Source organism: Pholis gunnellus (assembly GCF_910591455.1).
Source record: "Pholis gunnellus genome assembly, chromosome: 9".
In the NCBI taxonomy this organism is placed as follows: domain Eukaryota; kingdom Metazoa; phylum Chordata; class Actinopteri; order Perciformes; family Pholidae; genus Pholis; species Pholis gunnellus.
Genome location: NC_136535.1, coordinates 23,530,069 through 23,548,745, shown reverse-complemented (window position 1 = coordinate 23,548,745; position 18,677 = coordinate 23,530,069). Strand labels below are relative to the sequence as shown.

At 42.8% G+C, this 18,677-nt stretch overlaps 1 protein-coding gene across 1 annotated transcript; it reads left to right on the top strand.

Moving 5' to 3' along the window:
• Positions 1–2,113: 2,113 nt before the first annotated feature.
• meis3 (myeloid ecotropic viral integration site 3) lies at positions 2,114–11,789 on the top strand (the record flags this gene model as incomplete). The annotated part of the gene is made up of 12 exons (XM_079166939.1): positions 2,114–2,125; positions 5,973–6,112; positions 6,454–6,628; positions 6,722–6,772; positions 6,859–6,909; positions 7,252–7,401; positions 7,572–7,680; positions 8,068–8,213; positions 8,806–8,882; positions 9,895–9,953; positions 10,078–10,161; positions 11,590–11,789. The coding sequence occupies 12 exons, from the start codon at positions 2,114–2,116 to the stop codon at positions 11,787–11,789; spliced, it is 1,254 nt and encodes a 417-aa protein (XP_079023065.1).
• Positions 11,790–18,677: the final 6,888 nt, after the last annotated feature.

The following is an 18,677-nucleotide window of genomic DNA, read 5'->3' as shown; positions in this document are numbered from 1 at the left end:
GTTAATCCTTCTCATTCAACCTGTTAACGGAGTGAAAACAAGCCTGGGATCGTCTTTTCCAGCCCATTGACGCTGCTTCATGGCTGTATTACGGGCTCAGTGTATGAGGGGGGGGGGGGGGGGGGTGAGCGCTGTGATCACCCCTGCAGGAAACCAGCACCCTGCAGAGTTAAAAAGACCCCTGGCTGTACGGACGGTGCGGGGCCCCTCACAGGCCGGCCCACGGTCAAACTCCATGCCGCCCACGGAGACGCCTGCCCCGGCCCGCTGTTCCCCGCCAAGCCGCTGCTGATTGAAGTGCAGCCGCCTGTTGGCTCCTCACAGCGGGACCGGGGAAAGGGGAGCGTTTTGAATAATTATTATGTTACTTAGGTGACATTTACAACACAAGACTGGGGTTTAGCTATTCCACCAACATGTGAAAGGGGTCTTTTTTCTCTCTCTGGTTAGAATTCAACTTTCTCACGACGAAAGCTTTGTTTTCTCACTTCTCCCAATCAACAAAAAGAGAGACACAGGGTGACATTTGGGCTCTGTCAAAAGGCTGAGCTACAACTGATTGACAAAAACAATAAAACACTTTGAAAGCTATTATCAGATAGTACATTTCATGTCATCTAGCACGCTTAAAACTTATTTATGACTTATTTATGAGGAGCGACTTGATTAAAACTATTTTTTTTACTGCAATTGCCCTTAAAATGAACTCTCCTGCTGGTAAAAAAAACATGTAGATGATTTTGTGCATATTTCAAATGAATTTGTAATTAGATTTTACATTTTTGAGGCAAATTATCTGCCATATTTTAAAGAAACAAATATAGATGTAGAAATAGAAGCTGTGTGTAAGGGATTAAATAGCTGCGTTGTGTCTCTTCTTATCACCTTAATTGTCTGTTAGGAGTTTAATAGACTGTTTAACATGCTCCAAACCGCTAGAATGACAGCTAGCACGATTATTCTCCCGAGTTCGCCCGGAGATTATAGCGCAGCTGCGGCAGCAGGGATAGGGAGAGAGTGGCGGAGGATGATGGAGGAGTGATATCAGCTTGGAGGAGAGCCGAGATAAAACGATCGAGGGGGTCTTCTTCTTCTTCTTCTTCTCTGGCGTTTGTGTGTATGATAAGGAGGAGGAGTAAAGGAGGGGGGTGGGCAAGAGACCCCGTCGCGTTTTGACCCTCCGAAACCTCCCCGCACACCACCGCCACCACTACCACCATCACCACTCCTCCTCCTCCTTCTTCTTCTTCTCCTCTCCTCTTGAGACAGAAAACACCATCGCTCACTCCCAGCCGTGACATTTTGCAGCCCGTCGCCGTATGCTGCGCGGACAGCGAGCACAAGGAGTCAAAAAAGGAAGGGACGCTTTCCGTCTGCCCTCCACAGCACCGAGCATCCCCCCGACGTGCTTGCGAGCCGGAGCGAGAGGCGCACCAGGCGGAAGGCGAGGCGCTGCAGGAAACCGCTGCTTCTTTTCTCACCGGGGCTCTGGACTACACCGGACACGGCCCGAGCAGGACTGGATATTTACGTCTCGGTGGGACATTTTACACCATTTACTGGAGCCTTGTGTGTGTGTATCAGTCTGCTCAGCACCATCAGCCAGCAGCGTTTAATAGGCTGCGAGCTTTATTATAGCGTTTATTGGCGCTGAGTGTATTATAAACCATTAAGCTCACATCGACGAAAGCGTATACAAGGATATTAACGTCCATAAAATCTCTCCAGACACATCATAATGTTGTAATTTAAAACGCGATGGGCTCGGAGTAAACACACATACACACACACACACACACACACACACACACACACACACACACACACACACACACACACACACACACACACACACACACACACACACACACACACACACACACGAAGCAGGTCTTCACTGTTTTCTACCCACAGCCTCATGTTTTTGTTGATTCCATATAGGAGGGTTTTGCATGGTGTTAATCGTGTTTACAATCTTAGTGTTATCAATTAAAATAAAAAATAAAAAAACATTTTTACTTTTATTTCCAGGGACAGAGGAAGGGAGCACAGCTCGCTGGACTAACCGAGCAGCGCATCACCATCTTCGGTGTAGGACTGGCTGTCGAGTCGCATGGAGAAGAGGGTAGGTCTGCTTTTTTTTTTTTTATATATATATATATATGAGAATGGTTTAGACCAGAGCCTGATGGGATACCAGATTTCATATCTGGCATGGAGAAGAGGTAATTAGAAAAAGCATATTAATGGGCGCATATGGTTGGGAATCCTCTTTGCACTGCTGGTTGGGTGTAGCAGTCAAAACACAAGGCCCACTGGAAACAGACTACTGTAGGCTGTTAGCATGGACTTCATGTTTAGGGGAAAACAACAGCAAAGCGTGCTGTTTTTATCAGGTAAAAACTACTTAGAAATGTTCGTTAAATGTCTATTTGTATGAGCTTTTTTATTGTGCTGCAAATAAATAACTTTAAACAGTCATAAACCCTAATTCATGAGGTGAAATGCACTTCAATGGAGGTCCCGTGTGAGTTGTAATGTACATCAGCGATCTCATAAAGCGATTCACGAGGAACTGTTGATTCGGATCTAATATGTCATCCTCCCTTAAAAATAATTGTATTGTGCAATGTCAGTGAGGCGTTATAATGGCACATTAAGGGTTAGAGTGGTGTGTAGGTCATGCAGAGGAGATGCAGCTCTGCAGCTTGGTAAGTAGGTGATGTTTTTTTTTGCTATAGTGATTCAAATGCATCGTGCTGGAGAAACAGACAGACAGTGGCTGAGTGGAGGAGAGCAATTAGAGATAGAAAACCACTGCTGTATGAAAACAGAGCAGGAAGGAGAGGAGCACACACACACATACTGTACAGCACAGACACGTAGTACTGTAAAACACACACACACACACTCACACAGAGAGAACCAACTCTACCAGCAGCTTTCCATCAAAAATTAAATAAAGAATCAAGTAGCTTTCTGCTGTTATTAGTAATATAAATGTACTTTACTGGGTCATTTGTGCAGCCAAATGTTATGTACTGGATTTAAAAAAGTGACGCATGGATGACATTTATTTTGTACAGTAATAACGCTGTATGGTAAACAAAAGTCTATGAAATTGTAAGTAAACCAAATGGAGATCGGTCTGACGCGTGCTTGGAAACATGTTGGGAGCGAGTTTAAAAAGTTTCATTTTGTTTGGCACCGTGTAAGAAAGTCCAGTTTGATTTAGTTTCGTTTAATTTGCTTTAAATGCAGGAATCATTCATTTGAAACAATGTATCACAACTATAGACATATTCAACAAATGCGTGATTACTTTGTATATACATTGTGTTTGTATCCGCGTAGCTATTAGTTCCGTTAGTTTGTTGTTGTTCTCAGTCTTGTTTATTAAAGTGCAGAAAGAGAACTACGATACTTAATTAAAGTAAATTCACATTTAACTTTTATTTTCCTGAATCAGCGCAGTGACAACACGAATGACTTCGACTATGGATTATTTTCTGCGGGACTCTTTTTAAAGAGGCTTTAGCTTTATGATAGCAATTATTATAAATTAAAATGTAATTATTAACAAAGTTAAATAGACCCGTCCTAATTAATTGTGAAGGTTTATTAATTCAGTTCGACTTTTAGTCTGAAATATGAGACGAATCTCTTCACCAAACTCCGTCTTCATTTTTTACTTTTCATATTTAAGAATATAATGTTTTAGTCCAATATAAATCCAGTGAAGCTGTGGTGTTACTTGAATGTGCCGAGAAGCCCAAAGACGCCTCGTAGGCCTTCAACAACCTTTCTGCGTCGGTTGAAATAAACAATTCAAACTTGTTGTCCTGCCATCTGATGCCTGTTTACCAGCTCCGTGACTTTTTAAAAAAAAGGGGAAATTCACGGAATTTGTCATCTCGACTTGTGCGCTTTGATCCGCTTGACGCACAGAAACCCGATAGGAGCCGTGCGTAAAGAGAGACGCGCAATCCGATAGCGGTGATTGTGTTAATAGCCAGCCTCCATAAAAACTAGAAGGTGTCCCGAACCAGGGCCTCAGAGCAGGTGCTTTCTGTGATCCCGGTGGCCATATGGGACTCTGGAATACAACAATTTGAAAAGCCATAAGACAGTGGTTCCCAAAGTGGGGTCCGGAGACCTGCAGGGGTCCGGCAGAGGGGTTTGCATGATGACAGTGCTTGCACATGAGGAGGATTGATTGATTTATAGTTCATTACATTCAAAGGAGGTCAACATTGAGAGAATATGTGAGAATGGCCCCACTGCGGGACTAATAAAGGATTACCTTATGTTGGGGAGTGTCCAATTTATATGAACACTTTTGGACACAAATCCTGTTCATTAGCCATTTTGAGCACTAAAAGTGCTAATAAGTATTTAAAAAATAGAAATACAGTTTAAATTATTGCACATCTGAAAAAAATAAAGGAGTCACCGTCCCTGCTTTTTTCTGCAGTTACACATGTCTGTAGTAAATCACAACCTCTTGTCGGAGCCTCTTTGGGGAATGGTGTCCACAGAAAAACTAAGCAGATAATAACTTTTATAGCTCGGTTAAAATAACACAGAAGTGAGAGGTGTCCAGGTCACCCAGCAGGTGCTGCCTGTCTGTGTGATCCCAGTGGCCCTTTGGGACCGCGGCCTTTTAATCCAGCAGAAAGAGAACAGAAGCAGATCTGCTGACCTGAGCGCCTTCGCCTCAGAGACATGAAGCTGCAGCGAAGCACAAATTAGCTCCGTAACACAGAGAAAGAGAGGGGGGGGAACAAACCAGGGAGGGAACATGTATATTCATGATACTATGTGTACAATATGCTGTATCTCTGCATGTGTGTGTGTGTGTGTGTGTGTGTGTGTGTGTGTGTGTGTGTGTGTGTGTGTGTGTGTGTGTGTGAGCCTGCCATATGTGTGCCTGACTCACTGTGTTAGAGTGTGTGTTAGCGGGCCCCCGGTGAGGCCGCCACAGCGGGTTATGAGGGACGTCTCAGCACGGCTCCTGTCTAGTCAGAGTCGAGGAGGGAGGAGACGATATTAGCAGCTATAGGCTCGCCGTCTTTCTCCGTGGATCTCACCCCTCTTTCTCTTCTCGTCTCCTCCACGCTTCGCCTTCTAAGCAAGAGAGCTTTCCCTTCATGAGGGAATGGGGATATTCAAGCACACACACACACACACACAAATGGATTGTACAGTACACAAAACTGCAGTGACATCTATCAATGTCTACACACACACACACATTCAGGGAGTAGTATATAGCTACATTACACCGTTGTAAACATTGACAGAATGATTTGAGGAAAAAGAAGTTCATCCTTTTTTTCTTTTGATTATTGATATCCGTGTTTGTTGTGCTTGCAGTGATTGAAGCGTATTCCCATTACAACTCTACTGTAACTACAACTGACCGACACATGTGCATGTAGTGTATACAAGCTGAAACAATTACAGATCAGTGGATAGACAGAACATTTATCAGAAACTATTTTAAATGTTTAAGGCATTCTTTTTAAAGCAAAAATGCCAAAAATTCTCTGGTTCCTTCTTCTTGAGTGTGAATATTTGCTCATTTTCTTCGTTTTCTGTGATAGAACATTTAGTATTTTGGGGTTTTGGAAGGTTGGTCAGACAAACCAAGCAAATTAAATATGGCAACGTGGCTTTTGGAGTTGTAGACTAAACGATTAATCAAAAATATAATAGTCACACACACACACACTAACATGCAACACTAAGTTCTAACATTAAACGGCAGAACAAAATGTGTTCAGCAGTTGGGACACAAACACTGCTGCAGATATAAAAGCGCATGCAGCAGATATCTGAGTGCGTTGGTCCAGTAAGCCGCGCCACTGAAGCTCCCTGACAGCTTAATAAAATCACAACGAGATTTGATGTCAGGCACAGATGTTGAACGTGTCTCATGTTTTCTGTCTTTCCGTCTAATTGTGTTTCAGTATGAAGAGCTGGTGCACTACTCGGGGTCGGAGGGCATGTCGTTGGGGGGGTACGGGGACGACGTCAGGTCGCTTCCTCCCCCACACTACGGACCCACCATCCCCGACTCCCTCAAACACCACAAAGACCAGATCTACGGGTAAGCGCGTGTGTGTGTTTGAAGCCTAGATGAGGTGGAGACAATGATTTATGCAGCCTGTTAGTGACATAGTTGTTTGAATTATATTTGCACTTTTAGCAGATTAACAGAAGTCTATATCTGAGTACTGAATGTCAAAATACATGTGAAGTGTTTACAGCTGTCTGCTTCATAAATACTGTGCTATAAAGTTTCACCTTCTGTACATGTATCGTGTGTACACTGTGTCAACTGTTACTGTGTTTATGTATAGTATGTTAACTGTGTGTTTGTGTGTGTGTGTGTTTGTGTGTGTGTGTGTGTGTGTGTGTGTGTGTGTGTGTGTGTGTGTGTGCGTGCAGTCACCCACTGTTTCCACTGCTGGCCTTAGTGTTTGAGAAGTGCGAGCTCGCCACCTGCTCCCCTCGAGACCCCGCCTCCCTCTCAGCCACCTCCCACCTGCCCGGCATGACCAACCACAGCGACGTCTGCTCCTCTGAATCCTTCAACGACGACATCGCCGCGTTTGCCAAGCAGGTGAGTGACAGCAGCGCGAGCCAATCGCAGAGCAGACGCCGACAAAAAGGGCGTTTTGCAGATTTGTAATCATTTGTTAATTTTGTGCCGCAGATCCGATCAGAGAAGCCCATATTTTCTTCCAATCCTGAGCTCGACAACTTGGTATGATAATGAAAATATGAACACGCTTTTAACCAGACGTGCATTGTGGGAAATGCGTTAAGTAATCCACATTCTCCTCTCCACAGATGATCCAGGCCATACAGGTTCTTCGCTTTCATTTACTGGAGCTAGAGAAGGTTGGTGGGAGAGAAGCATGTTTTCATTTGGACACTTTTGGGTCAGTCTTACATTGGAACCTTTGTTTTTACGGACACTGTGTGTACTTGTGCTTATGGGAAGGTTTACATTTACATATTTGTTGAGTGAATTATAGATTTGAATGGCCAGTTTGAACAGGAGAAATGATTTCAGCAAGTAAAGACTGCTTCAATGTACATGTGGGAGTGTGTATATTGTTTTAGGGGAGACTTGAAAAATATGTGAACCTGCCCTTTAATGTTCAATGTTAACCGCACTACTATACATTTTTTAGGCGATGATTAAGTAGTGCACTGATGAGTGTAAATCTGTTTCCGAAGGTGCACGACCTGTGCGATAACTTCTGCCATCGCTACATCACCTGTCTGAAGGGCAAAATGCCCACAGACCTCATCATGGATGACCGGGAGGGCGGCTCCAAGTCTGACATGGAGGACTTCACCGGATCCTGCACCAGTCTGTCGGAGCAGGTGATACATGCCGGACAGCACGCAGCAAACACTGTCGGCGAGACTCCCAACGTTCACCCGTCCTGCTGCTTCCACTGGGGAACCTGAATAGTGTTGCGTGACAGTGCTGCATTCTCCATCTTCCCATGACTCCGCCTCCAACCTCCTCTCCATCTCTTCTCTTCCTGCAGAATGCATCATGGTTACGGGAGCCAGATGAATGTGCCACTACTCCCCTGGGAACGCCGGGCACCTGCGGCCTGCCTTCACACAGCACATTAGACAACTGTAGCGACCCAGGTACACACACACACACACACAAAATTTGTGAGAAAACACTGCATTGTATTAAATATTAGGAAAAACACTTAAGTATTTAGTTCCTAACCATTTAAATGAATCTCATTTGCTAATCATTGTTGTTAATTATTATTTTTTTGCAGCACAATTGGTCATTATTGCAGTCAATTAAAGTTGAATTAATTTTAATGCGACTTTTTGTTCAGTTTACACATAATAAATCATTAAAGTTATTATTATTCCTATTAGAGGGAGTTTGCATAAGAAAGTATATCAGAAATTCTACAAAAAAAACTGTTCTCGCAAAAGTATAAATAGAACATATCTGCTGATAAATATGACCTTGTATCATTCGTACCCTGAGATATGATGTGTGCATCCCTGCAGGCGATGGTCTGGATGGAGGAGGGGCCTCCCCCAGTACGGGGGACGAGGACGACTCCGACAGAGACCGGAGGAACAACAAGAAGAGGGGCATCTTCCCCAAAGTGGCCACAAACATCATGAGGGCGTGGCTCTTCCAGCACCTGTCGGTGAGATCAAAGTGAAATTATTACACGTGGAAATATTGAATTTGCACAATAATTAAAACCATCCCGGAGAGCCTGTCATGAACAAAGAAAGCTGGTGTCCAGCGCCGCATGAGAGACTAATTACTGAAAGAGAAGATTTAGTGCGAGGCGAAACGTCGCTGACGAGAACCGAGAGCCTAATGGAGGTCAATTAAATGAAATGAAAAAAAATCAAGGGATTAAGTGATTATGTGAATATGCTCGCTATTGAATAGCTGTGCAAGCGATAGAAATGGAGTGAGTAATTGTTGGCGAGGCAATTATCTACTAAATGAGGCAGGTCAAATGTTGCTTCACGCCAATTATTACATTATGTGCGTGTGTGAGAGATAAATAGAGAGATTGAGGGCTTACTGGGGTTGAAACTGTGAGTGCAGATGTGAAATTTCGGATGGAAGGTCGTCAGATTTCTCTCATGTGCATTGTTCTATTGTAGATTCAAACATTACGTCGCTAGTAGCATCGATGTTCTTCTCTCGTTGATGAAAAAAGCTTCGCTTTGTGCGGTGTGTTGTGATTTCTCCTGACCCTCGCTCTGCGTGTCCTCTCCCAGCACCCGTACCCGTCCGAGGAGCAGAAGAAGCAGCTGTCCCTGGACACAGGACTGACCATCTTACAGGTCAACAACTGGTCAGTGCACTCTCAATCAATACACTAATTCCAGCTCCGTGGCTCATCAATAATCAGTTAAACTGTCATGTTTGAATGTATAGCGTCAACTTTCAATTTAACTCGCTGTACATCAATAACGTAGCGGTGCGATAAGTGTGGCGAAGAAATGAACAGTGTCTATATTTTACAAGTCATATTTTTCTGCTTAGTAACTCCTCATTGTGACTAATTTGTGCAAATAAATGTCAGTTAAACTAAAAGGTTGTGCTTTTACGAGACTTTTAGAGAAGACTGTAATTCACTTTATCAGAGAAAACCTTGTGACCGACGAAGAAATGTCCCGCTAAGCATTTTTCCGCCCCGAAACTGCAGCAGAGTAAAATCCACTTGCTGTATGTTCATAAAACAGAACAGTAAAGTCAATATCCAATAATCAGATGCTTTATTGACCCCATTCACTCCCCAGGCGCACATGTATCTGCACTGGCCAAAACACACGCACATGCACGGCACATTTCCATGCAGCTGATCAATTCTTCTTCTTTCGTAATGTTCAATTTCGTTACCCCAGATATTGACACGGAAACACATACAAAACCAAATTATGAAGCCTGCGTTACATGTTAAATAATAGATATTGTAATTTGATAACGTACTTGTTTTTATTTGCACCCCTGCTGCAGCGCGCGCGCACACACACACACACACACACACACACACACACACACACACACACACACACACACACACACACACACACACACACACACACACACACAGAGGATGACCCGTTCGATGCAGATCAATCAATTATCACAGGGCGATCAATACCTGCTCTGCCCTAACGTTGATTTACTCAGCCCTCTGAAAGGGTTAAGTGGTTGTAAAATGGAAAAGGTTAATAGTCTCCCGGTCAGCTTTTTTCTTCATTAATGGGTGGCCTCCTTCGCCTCCTTCGTCTCTCTCTCTCTCTCTCTCTCTCTCTCTCTCTCTCTCTCACTCTTGTTTTATGTCTCTCTCCCTCATGCAGGTTCATCAACGCCAGGAGGAGAATAGTTCAGCCGATGATTGACCAGTCGAATCGCTCAGGTCGGTGTTTATAAGTCAGTCATCTGGTCGGTCGCTCAGTAAACAACTTTGTGCATATATACGAGTGTGTGTGTGTGTGTGTGTGTTGTATATTTTGTGTCTGACGGTGTGTGTTGTCTCACAGGTCAGGGTGGTCCTTACAGCCCAGAGGGAGCAGCTCTCGGGGGCTACGGCCTAGACGGACAGGCCCACCTTGGGCTCCGAGCAGGTACAGTAGTCTGGAGGGGAAATACTGCTCGCGCTCACATACTGACTGCAGAGTGCAAAATAAACTAGTCCAGGATTAGGCTGAATATAATATTTTTTGACTGTCAACAAATTCACTGAAAAACAAAAGAAATGTATTCTAACAAGTAGTGTGTATCGAAAGCCTGATATTATCCTCTGAGCTCTTGTTATGTTCTATAAACTAATAAGAACACATCGATGAGCCACACTGTTGCACTCGATCACATGTTCCCTCGTCACCATGAACACACACACACTAATTCATTTTGACTCAATCCCACACACACCGTCCTGCTGCTGGAAATACTCACTAGAGCGTCAAATGTGGATTAATCCGCCGCTGAAAATAGTCCCCAACAAACACACTGTTTCTTCCTGTTAGAGTGGGTTTTTTTAAAATATTAAACTATATATTTATTTATTAGAGATTTACCTCAGCAGTAGGAACAAATGGGCAGGAATCTATCACACTGCTAGTTTTGGTCTTTGGTCTCAGAGGATTTACTGACAATAAGAAAAATACAGAATATCACCTGCTTAATCTTTAAGTCCACTTAAGAAAGTAAAGAGTGTATCACCAAAACAAAATAAAAATGAATATGGCCTTAAGTAGACAGAGTTGAACGGAGTAATTTTAAATATAACATAAATGTTTATACTCTATCTAATCCTCACTATGCCTTTTCATTAAATACTAAGAATATAAATATTTATAGGTGAAGGGTGATGTCGGTCATAATTTAGTGATGCGTTAGCGGTGGTTTCTGTACAAACCCCTACGCAGCCTCACACAACTCCCCTATCAATGTTTGCTGTAGTATGAACATAAATGCGACTGATTTAAACCATGTTTACGTCCTGATGCTGGAGAAGGCAGCGTTGTGTGGAAAGTTGTGGACTGAACCTTTAAAAAGAACAATCTGTGCTTTAAAATGTGAAAAAAAAAGGTTCCAACTAAAAAATCACAACAAAAGCCTGGAAGCTCTGATGTTGACAGACAATAAATGAATCTAATCTAAGGATATTAATGTTTTCTGGTGCTGTTGAAAAGCTCTTAACAATGTACATGTGGGTCAGTCATTACGAATTCATGCTGTGCAGCGAAACATTGTTCAGAACCCACAAAGCTCTATTATGAAAGTACCAAATACGTCTGTGTGAATTTTAAATGTTTAACATGATACGATCTGGAACAAGCTCAATGTGTCAGTATGTCAGTGTGGAATAAGATGATTTTAACAAAGTGAAAGCTACTTAGGGACAAACAAAGGCAGAAAACTGGTTAAAGTAGCAGGATTTAGTATTTTAAATACTGTACATTGTTTATTCACTTTAATAGATTTAAAGAAATATCCCACGTTACACTCTAAATGTAAACTTGTCCTCTGTGTGTCTCCCCCCCCCCCAGGTCTCCAGGGGATGTCTTCCCTGCAGGGCGACTACCCCGGCGCTCTACTGTCCCAACCGGGCTACCCTCCCCACCCGGGTCCCTCCCTCCACCCCTACCCGGGCCCACACCCCCACCCCGCCATGCTGCTCCACCCGCCGCCACACGCACACCCCGCAGAGCCGCTCCTCGCACAGGGACTGGACATACACGCACACTAGTTGTGGGGGGGGGGGGGGAGGGGGGAGTCGGAGTGTCTGTGTGTGTATGTGTGTGTGTGTGTGTGTGTGTGTAAGGGAAAATTACTGTATGAATGTGTGTGTGTGAGTGCCACGGTGAGATATGTATGTAATGACGCATACTGAACACTATTTAAAGAAAAAAAAAGACACATCGCCCCGAAAGTTTACATTCCCCCACTGAAAGACACTGACCTCAATATGTAGCTGTTCCACTCAAACACACACACACACACAACCACACACACCTAGACATAAACATTACACACACGCACACTGTCTAGACCCACAGGTTTAAGCCATACCTCTTTCAGAGTAGAAGTGCTTCCTCCTCTCCAAATGTCTCCACTGTGTCCTGTGGGTGAGACACATGCTTTAAACTACACTTCCCATCATGCCTGCTGAACCACAGGAAGACAGCACATGGACGTTACTGGATGGGACTTTGATCCTGTGAACACGCCTTCTTCACTACTTACTCCCTGTCTTCCTGCACACGCCGACTGTCAAAGAAACACACACTTTCACACACACACACACTTTACTTAAAGCTGATTTTTTTCTTATTCTATTTTTATATTTATGTGTGCCACTGCAGGCCGATTTAAATATTAGTGGTCTTCCTCAGCATGAACTAAACACTATGAATGACTTCCAGTCTGCCTCGCTCTCGTACCACTGACCTCCTTAAGACGCCAACAGGTGTTACCTGAAGATCTTTCCTACGCACACACACACACACCAACATACACAACACACTACACTGAAAGCCATTTACACACACACACACACACACACACAATTTTCTGTAAGCATTTCTAGTCCATTTTGTGTGCGTGTCACAGCGGTGTGTGTGAGAGGAGCTGCAGCCAAAGGACTCTCTAAACATTCGGCTCCCTCTCCGCTCTGCTTGGACTGCTGAAACGTTTCTGAATGATGATGGGAAATACAGTTAAAGTATTAAAAATGTTTTTTTTTGTAAAAACTGGTCACTGGCTGGTCTGTTTGTGTGTGTTGTTTGATTCTACCTGCGGACAGTTTATTGCTCTGGTGCAGGAGGGGGGGCGGGGTTTAAGTATTATTATTAAATGAATTATAATCAAAGAAGTCCGCACTACGCAGACATTTACTTTATTAATGAGTGTGCAGTTGATTAAAAAATAAAAATTGCAGATTTTGGTTAGACGTCTCCAGGAAAATCTTGTGAGTTAAAGAATTAAATAAGAAGTAAAAAAGTTACTTTTGATTAGCAACTCGTTAGCAAAATTGTTTCAGGATGTTCTTTAGCATTTAGCATTGTTGGCTATTGAGTTATAGCTAGTCAAGCCATTTATTGTGTCTTGCATGTACAAGTACTACTAACTCCCACATAGGATTGAATTTCTTTGTAAGATTAGTATGAAGTTTATACTGTTTATACAGTATTTAGTGTGGACGTTGGACACAGCCAATGTCTAGGATCTCTGAATGTATGTTTGATCCAAAAACCCTCAATAATTCCATTTAATGTGCAAAATGTTTCTCATTTTGCAGCAATTCTTTTCCAAAATGTATATGATCTGTTTGAGGTTCTCAGGTGCCTTCTTTCACTATTCTCTACCTTCTACTGTTATGTGCAATCAACAATAAAAATGAATTGGAGGACAAACCACTTGAGATGCACCATCACGATTTCCAGAGGGTCAATGTGAGAAACAAAACACATTTCAAGCGCCGTCCTCTCCTCAATCACGACTTCCCAAACACATCGAAAGTCAAAAACAGTCTGCAGAAATGATTAAACGCGTCTGCTGCTCTTGCTTTACGACGTTCCATACCACTAAGGAATATTTAGACTCCTCCATGAGAAGTTTAAACACATTAAATAAACCACAATAAAAGCCACTCACCTCTACATGGCCTTTCGTTGACAAATAGTGTAATCTCCTTCCTTTTTTTTCCAGCCATAAGTCACGTCACTGCTTCCCCTCCTCTTGACAGAGGCCTCGGGCTGCAGCTGCAGTGATCTGTCACACAGGCAGGATTATCACATTTCCAGTTCCTTCTCCTTATTTATCACCTAAAGTAAGGAGAATATCATATGTCAACACGCACAAACACAACCCTCCTAACTTTTCCCTCCACGTCCTATCCATAACCTTCACCTCCTCTCTGATGTGCATCCTTTCGGACGTCAAACATCCATCCCTAATTCCACGCTGCAGTCACCCACAGCACCCCAAACACACAACAAACACTGATCCCCCCCCCCCCCCCCCTGCCTCACCCTGCCCCCATTCGGCCCGGAGCGGGAGGGCGGGGTCAGGGGCCAGAGTTCATAAAGAGGTCAACAGGAAATGGCTGTTCTCCCTGGCACCCGGGTCCTGACCTCGGCATCCCTCCACTTTTCCTTTCTCTGTGTCCCTCCTCACACTCACTCTTAGGTTGGTCAGGATGGGTCTCTCGTTTTTTATTTCACTCTCCACCTCCGTTAGATAGCGTCTCAGAGCTAACGGTGCTAACAGCGCTAACAATGCAAACTACGAAGAAAGTGCCGGGCCGAGCTAACAGAGCCTATTAAAATTCATCCTGAAGGGACCATGAGTGTGCTCACTAAACGTCATAGCAATACATCTAATAGTAGTCATTTACAAATGTCATCCTCATGTTGGCGTTTGATAGACAGTCAAAGACAACCAAAGTCATGAAGATACATCCACTGGGGACGATGAATGTCTGAACAAAATACCGAAGCAATAAACTGGCCGGAGATAAACGCTTACAGTTAGATGTCTGAGAGGATACTCTGTACTTTTAAAATTAAAAACATTATTTTGAATGAAGGGTTTGTTTTGTACATGAAGAACAAGACGCTGTACAATGTTCAACCAGACTGAATATCCCTCCGAGCAATAGTTGGATAAGATTACAAGAAAACACCAGTCGTTGGTAATAGAAACTGGAAGCTTAGCAACATCCGTGCAGATTTAATTAGGAACCGAATTTAATAGATTGATTTTAAATTAAAGCGCTTCTTCAAACTCCACAATAGAATCTAAATTTGAATATCAGCTGAACACACTATGGACTAATCACAGTTTAAACAATCAATCTGACTCCTGAGTAGACTGCAGAGGGCCCAACGATAAACAGCTTCACAACATATGTGGAGCCCAATTGTGCCGATCGAGGGTCACACACGCTTCTCTGGACAGGAAAACAAAGTCAAGAACCAAGATCGGACAGTATCCTCCGCTGTCGTGGAACACCGGGGGGGACATCGACAAAATGGAAGTTTGAATCATTTAATTCTTCCTCTTTTGGGAGAAAAACTATTTCAAGCATATGTAAAACATTTGGTGTCTGAATCAAACCGTTTTTATCTCTTTTAAAATTGAAGGAAGGAAGAAAAACATCAATATAACAGGCACCCGGAATTTTGTATGGAAACATATAGAATCTGTAAAGTCTAAAGACGCTGATCCTCAAAGTTTCAGGAAAATGTTCACTGACAAAGTATGAAATTGGTTTTCCAACAATATCCATTCATGACAGTGTTATGAAACTGTTTTTTATGGTTTATGTTCAAAACAGAAAAGGTAAACAGTGACTCGAGCCACTAGTCGGTAGTTATCAGTATCGGCCTTAAGAAAACAACAATGAGTCGTTCTCTACTTCATCTGTATTCTACCACATGTGAACCTGTTGCTCTGCTGTATAACGGTGCACGGCTTTCATAACGTATGAATATCGCCCCCCCCCCCCCCCCTTGAAATATTTGTTTTTCTTTCTCTCCAGCTATTTGGAAACAACGATCCTACAACGTATGATCCCATGCAGGGATCACGGCAGAAAAATCAACAACGCATACTTTATTCATGCATCAGTGTTCAGCTCTCTCTCGCACACCATCATTCACAGTCACGTAGCCTCGGCGTGTTATTGGTTCAGATAGATTGACAGCCTTTCCTCTCGCCAACACGGACTCCATTAGACGGTGGGAATTACACTGCATAAAATCTTGCCTTTATGTTGACAAATGAAGAGGAGGTGGGTAAACCAGAGGGGGAGAAGGAGCCTGAGTGTATTTATCTGCATTGTGTGTCATTGTTTGTGTACTGTGGTTAGAAGACAATACAACTGCACAAATCACAGCTGCAGCGTTTTGGCCAGAATCTTTTAGAAAATGACTATAAACGAATAACATCTTTGTGGGAAATTCCCACAAGTTGAAACACTTTGTGTAATTGACAACGGTGTCATTTTTAAAAAAATGGTCAGCTCTTGCACAGTGCGGGATAATATATGTTGCACTCGGTGTATTGCTGCACTCCTTCTAATGTCTCCATCATTTCAAGACTCCCACTGGTTTGAATTTGACCGTTTGGGCTCTTGAAGCAAAATGAATACACATGTGTAAATGTGAAAATGTGTACGCCTGCGTGTGCCGGCGCATGTATATGTGTGTGCATAAATATGTACAATTCCATTTTAACATAAAGTGTGTGTTTTAGGGGGGGGGGTTACTGTGGTGGTCATTAATCATTCAATTACACACCTGTCAGAGTTCAGACAAGTGGGAGAGAGGGTGGGGAGGGAGTAAAAGAGAGGGAGGGGGAGAGAAAGAGAAAGGAATGGGGGAATGCAGAGGAAAGAGCAGGAGAGGAACTGATTGAGAGAGAGAGAAGGAATGAAGAAGGACCGGGGGGGTTAAAAAGAGAAAGAGAATGGGAGAAAGTTTTATTGTGTCGTAGTGTGTGAACGAGACGTGACAGAGGCAAGCTGTTGGACGGTGACAGGATCCGAGAGGCCACAGTAAAGACAAAAGACACTTACATGAATCATCGGGGGACGAGTGACAGATGAGGCCGAGGCCGGCAGTCAAACTCCTCTCCTTCATCCTGATTTAAGACGATTACGGAGCTGAAAGCGAAGCAGTGAAATGCATCTGTAGGGCAATTTGAGCACAATGTGAAAAATATTTAAAAAACAGGCAATAGAATAGGGCAATTTGACATTTCACATGATATACAAGAGCATTTAGTTTGTTAGGGCTAGGAATAATAATAATAATAATAATAATAATAACAATAATAACAATAATAATAATAAAAATGTGTTTGTAATGGTTCTATTTCTTTAAAAAAGAAAAACAAATGTTCCAAAAAAACATGTAATACTTTCAATAACTAATACTAATCTTCATAGCACAATGTTTTCTGCAGTTTCTTTATGATATAAAGAAGATATAAATGTGATTTACCTTTTATACAACCAGGATATAAAACAAGACAAACGGTGGAGAAAGTAGTTGAGTGCATACTTTACTGCTTTGTGAAAATACTCCATCAAAAGTAGAAGTCCTGCGTTGAAAGGTCAGATAGTAACATAGGTAATATTATACAAAGGTAAAAGTAGCATCATTTAGAGAAATGGCTTCTGGGAGAGCTATTCTCTCAGATATTGTGTATTATTTATACCTTTATTTAATTTATTCACACTGTATTTGGATATTGTGTTACAGTTTAGTTTGTAGAGTACGACACATTTCAACAGCTGATCACTTATGATTCAGCTGTTTCACTTTGTCTGCATTTGTTTAACAGATTATTTCTGTAGAGTTAGACTCGTGAAGACACCAACATAGTCTGAGAATGATTTAGTTTAGATCTTCAACTACTCAAAACGATCTGTTCGTTCAAGACGATCTGTTAAACACAGCGACTAACAGGTTGTTAAAATGTTATAAATAAGCAAACTATTTGTGGGCCGACTATCCAAATAAAGTGTTATATATATATATACATACATATATATGCGAGTGTGTGTGTGTTAATCTGTAAAGTAACCAGTAACTATAGCTGTCAAATAAATGTAGTGGAGCAAAAAGTACAATGTTTGTCCTTGAATTGAGGTATAAAGCATGATATGGCAAGTACCTCAAATGTGTACTTCAGTACAGTAGTAAATGTACTTCTATCCACCACTGAAGTTGAGCAAAATCAATCATTAATCTAACCGTTTTTACTGATATTTTAGACTTATATTTTTCTCTTCTTCTTCTTTAGAGGTTGATAATATTCCTGATATGAACACTGAGGAAATAGTGCCACTGTCTGTGTCTCTTATTTATGCTTCTATACAGTATATGTTGAAGTGTTTGTATATGTGAGCAGCCCCCCAACACTTAATCTCCTGTGTGTGTGTGTGTGTGTGTGTGTGTGCGCTGCAGTCTCCATGTTTAGCTGCAGTACCTCGAATGCCTCAGGCCACAGCCATCTGTGCCCCCCGCCCCTCCCTCCCTCCCTCCCTCCCTCCCTCCCTCCCTTTCCTCCCCTCCTCATTTCGCATGCACACAAATACACACTCTCCTCTCTGAGCACCCCCTCCTCCACTGCCGCCGCCACCACCACCGCCACCATATATCTAATTTATGACCGCGGTGAGTGCGTTACACACACTCATGTATGCATAATATATCACATGTGTAAAAGAACTGTGTGTGGGAGAACGAGTGCGCGACACTGTGCACCGGCCAGTAAAGTCTTGACCACAACTCCCTCCTCAATGAGTCCCTGTGTGTGTGTGTGTGTGTGTGTGTGTGTGTGTGTCTGTGTCCAATAAATGTGTGATCCTTCACGTATCCGTGTTTCCATCTCATTCTTCCACCAGATCTGATAAAGTGTGAGAGGAGAAAGGGGAAGTGTGTGTGTGTGTGTGTGTGTGTGTGTGTGTGTATGAAGGCCCAGCTGTTTCTAGGCTTGACATCCACATGCAGGCAGAATGCCAGATGTCTCATTAGGCAAATTTGATTGGCTCGGTCATTTAGAATGCAGCGATGATACAGTTCCATATGTGTGTGTGTGTGTGTGTGTGCATTTACATACGAGG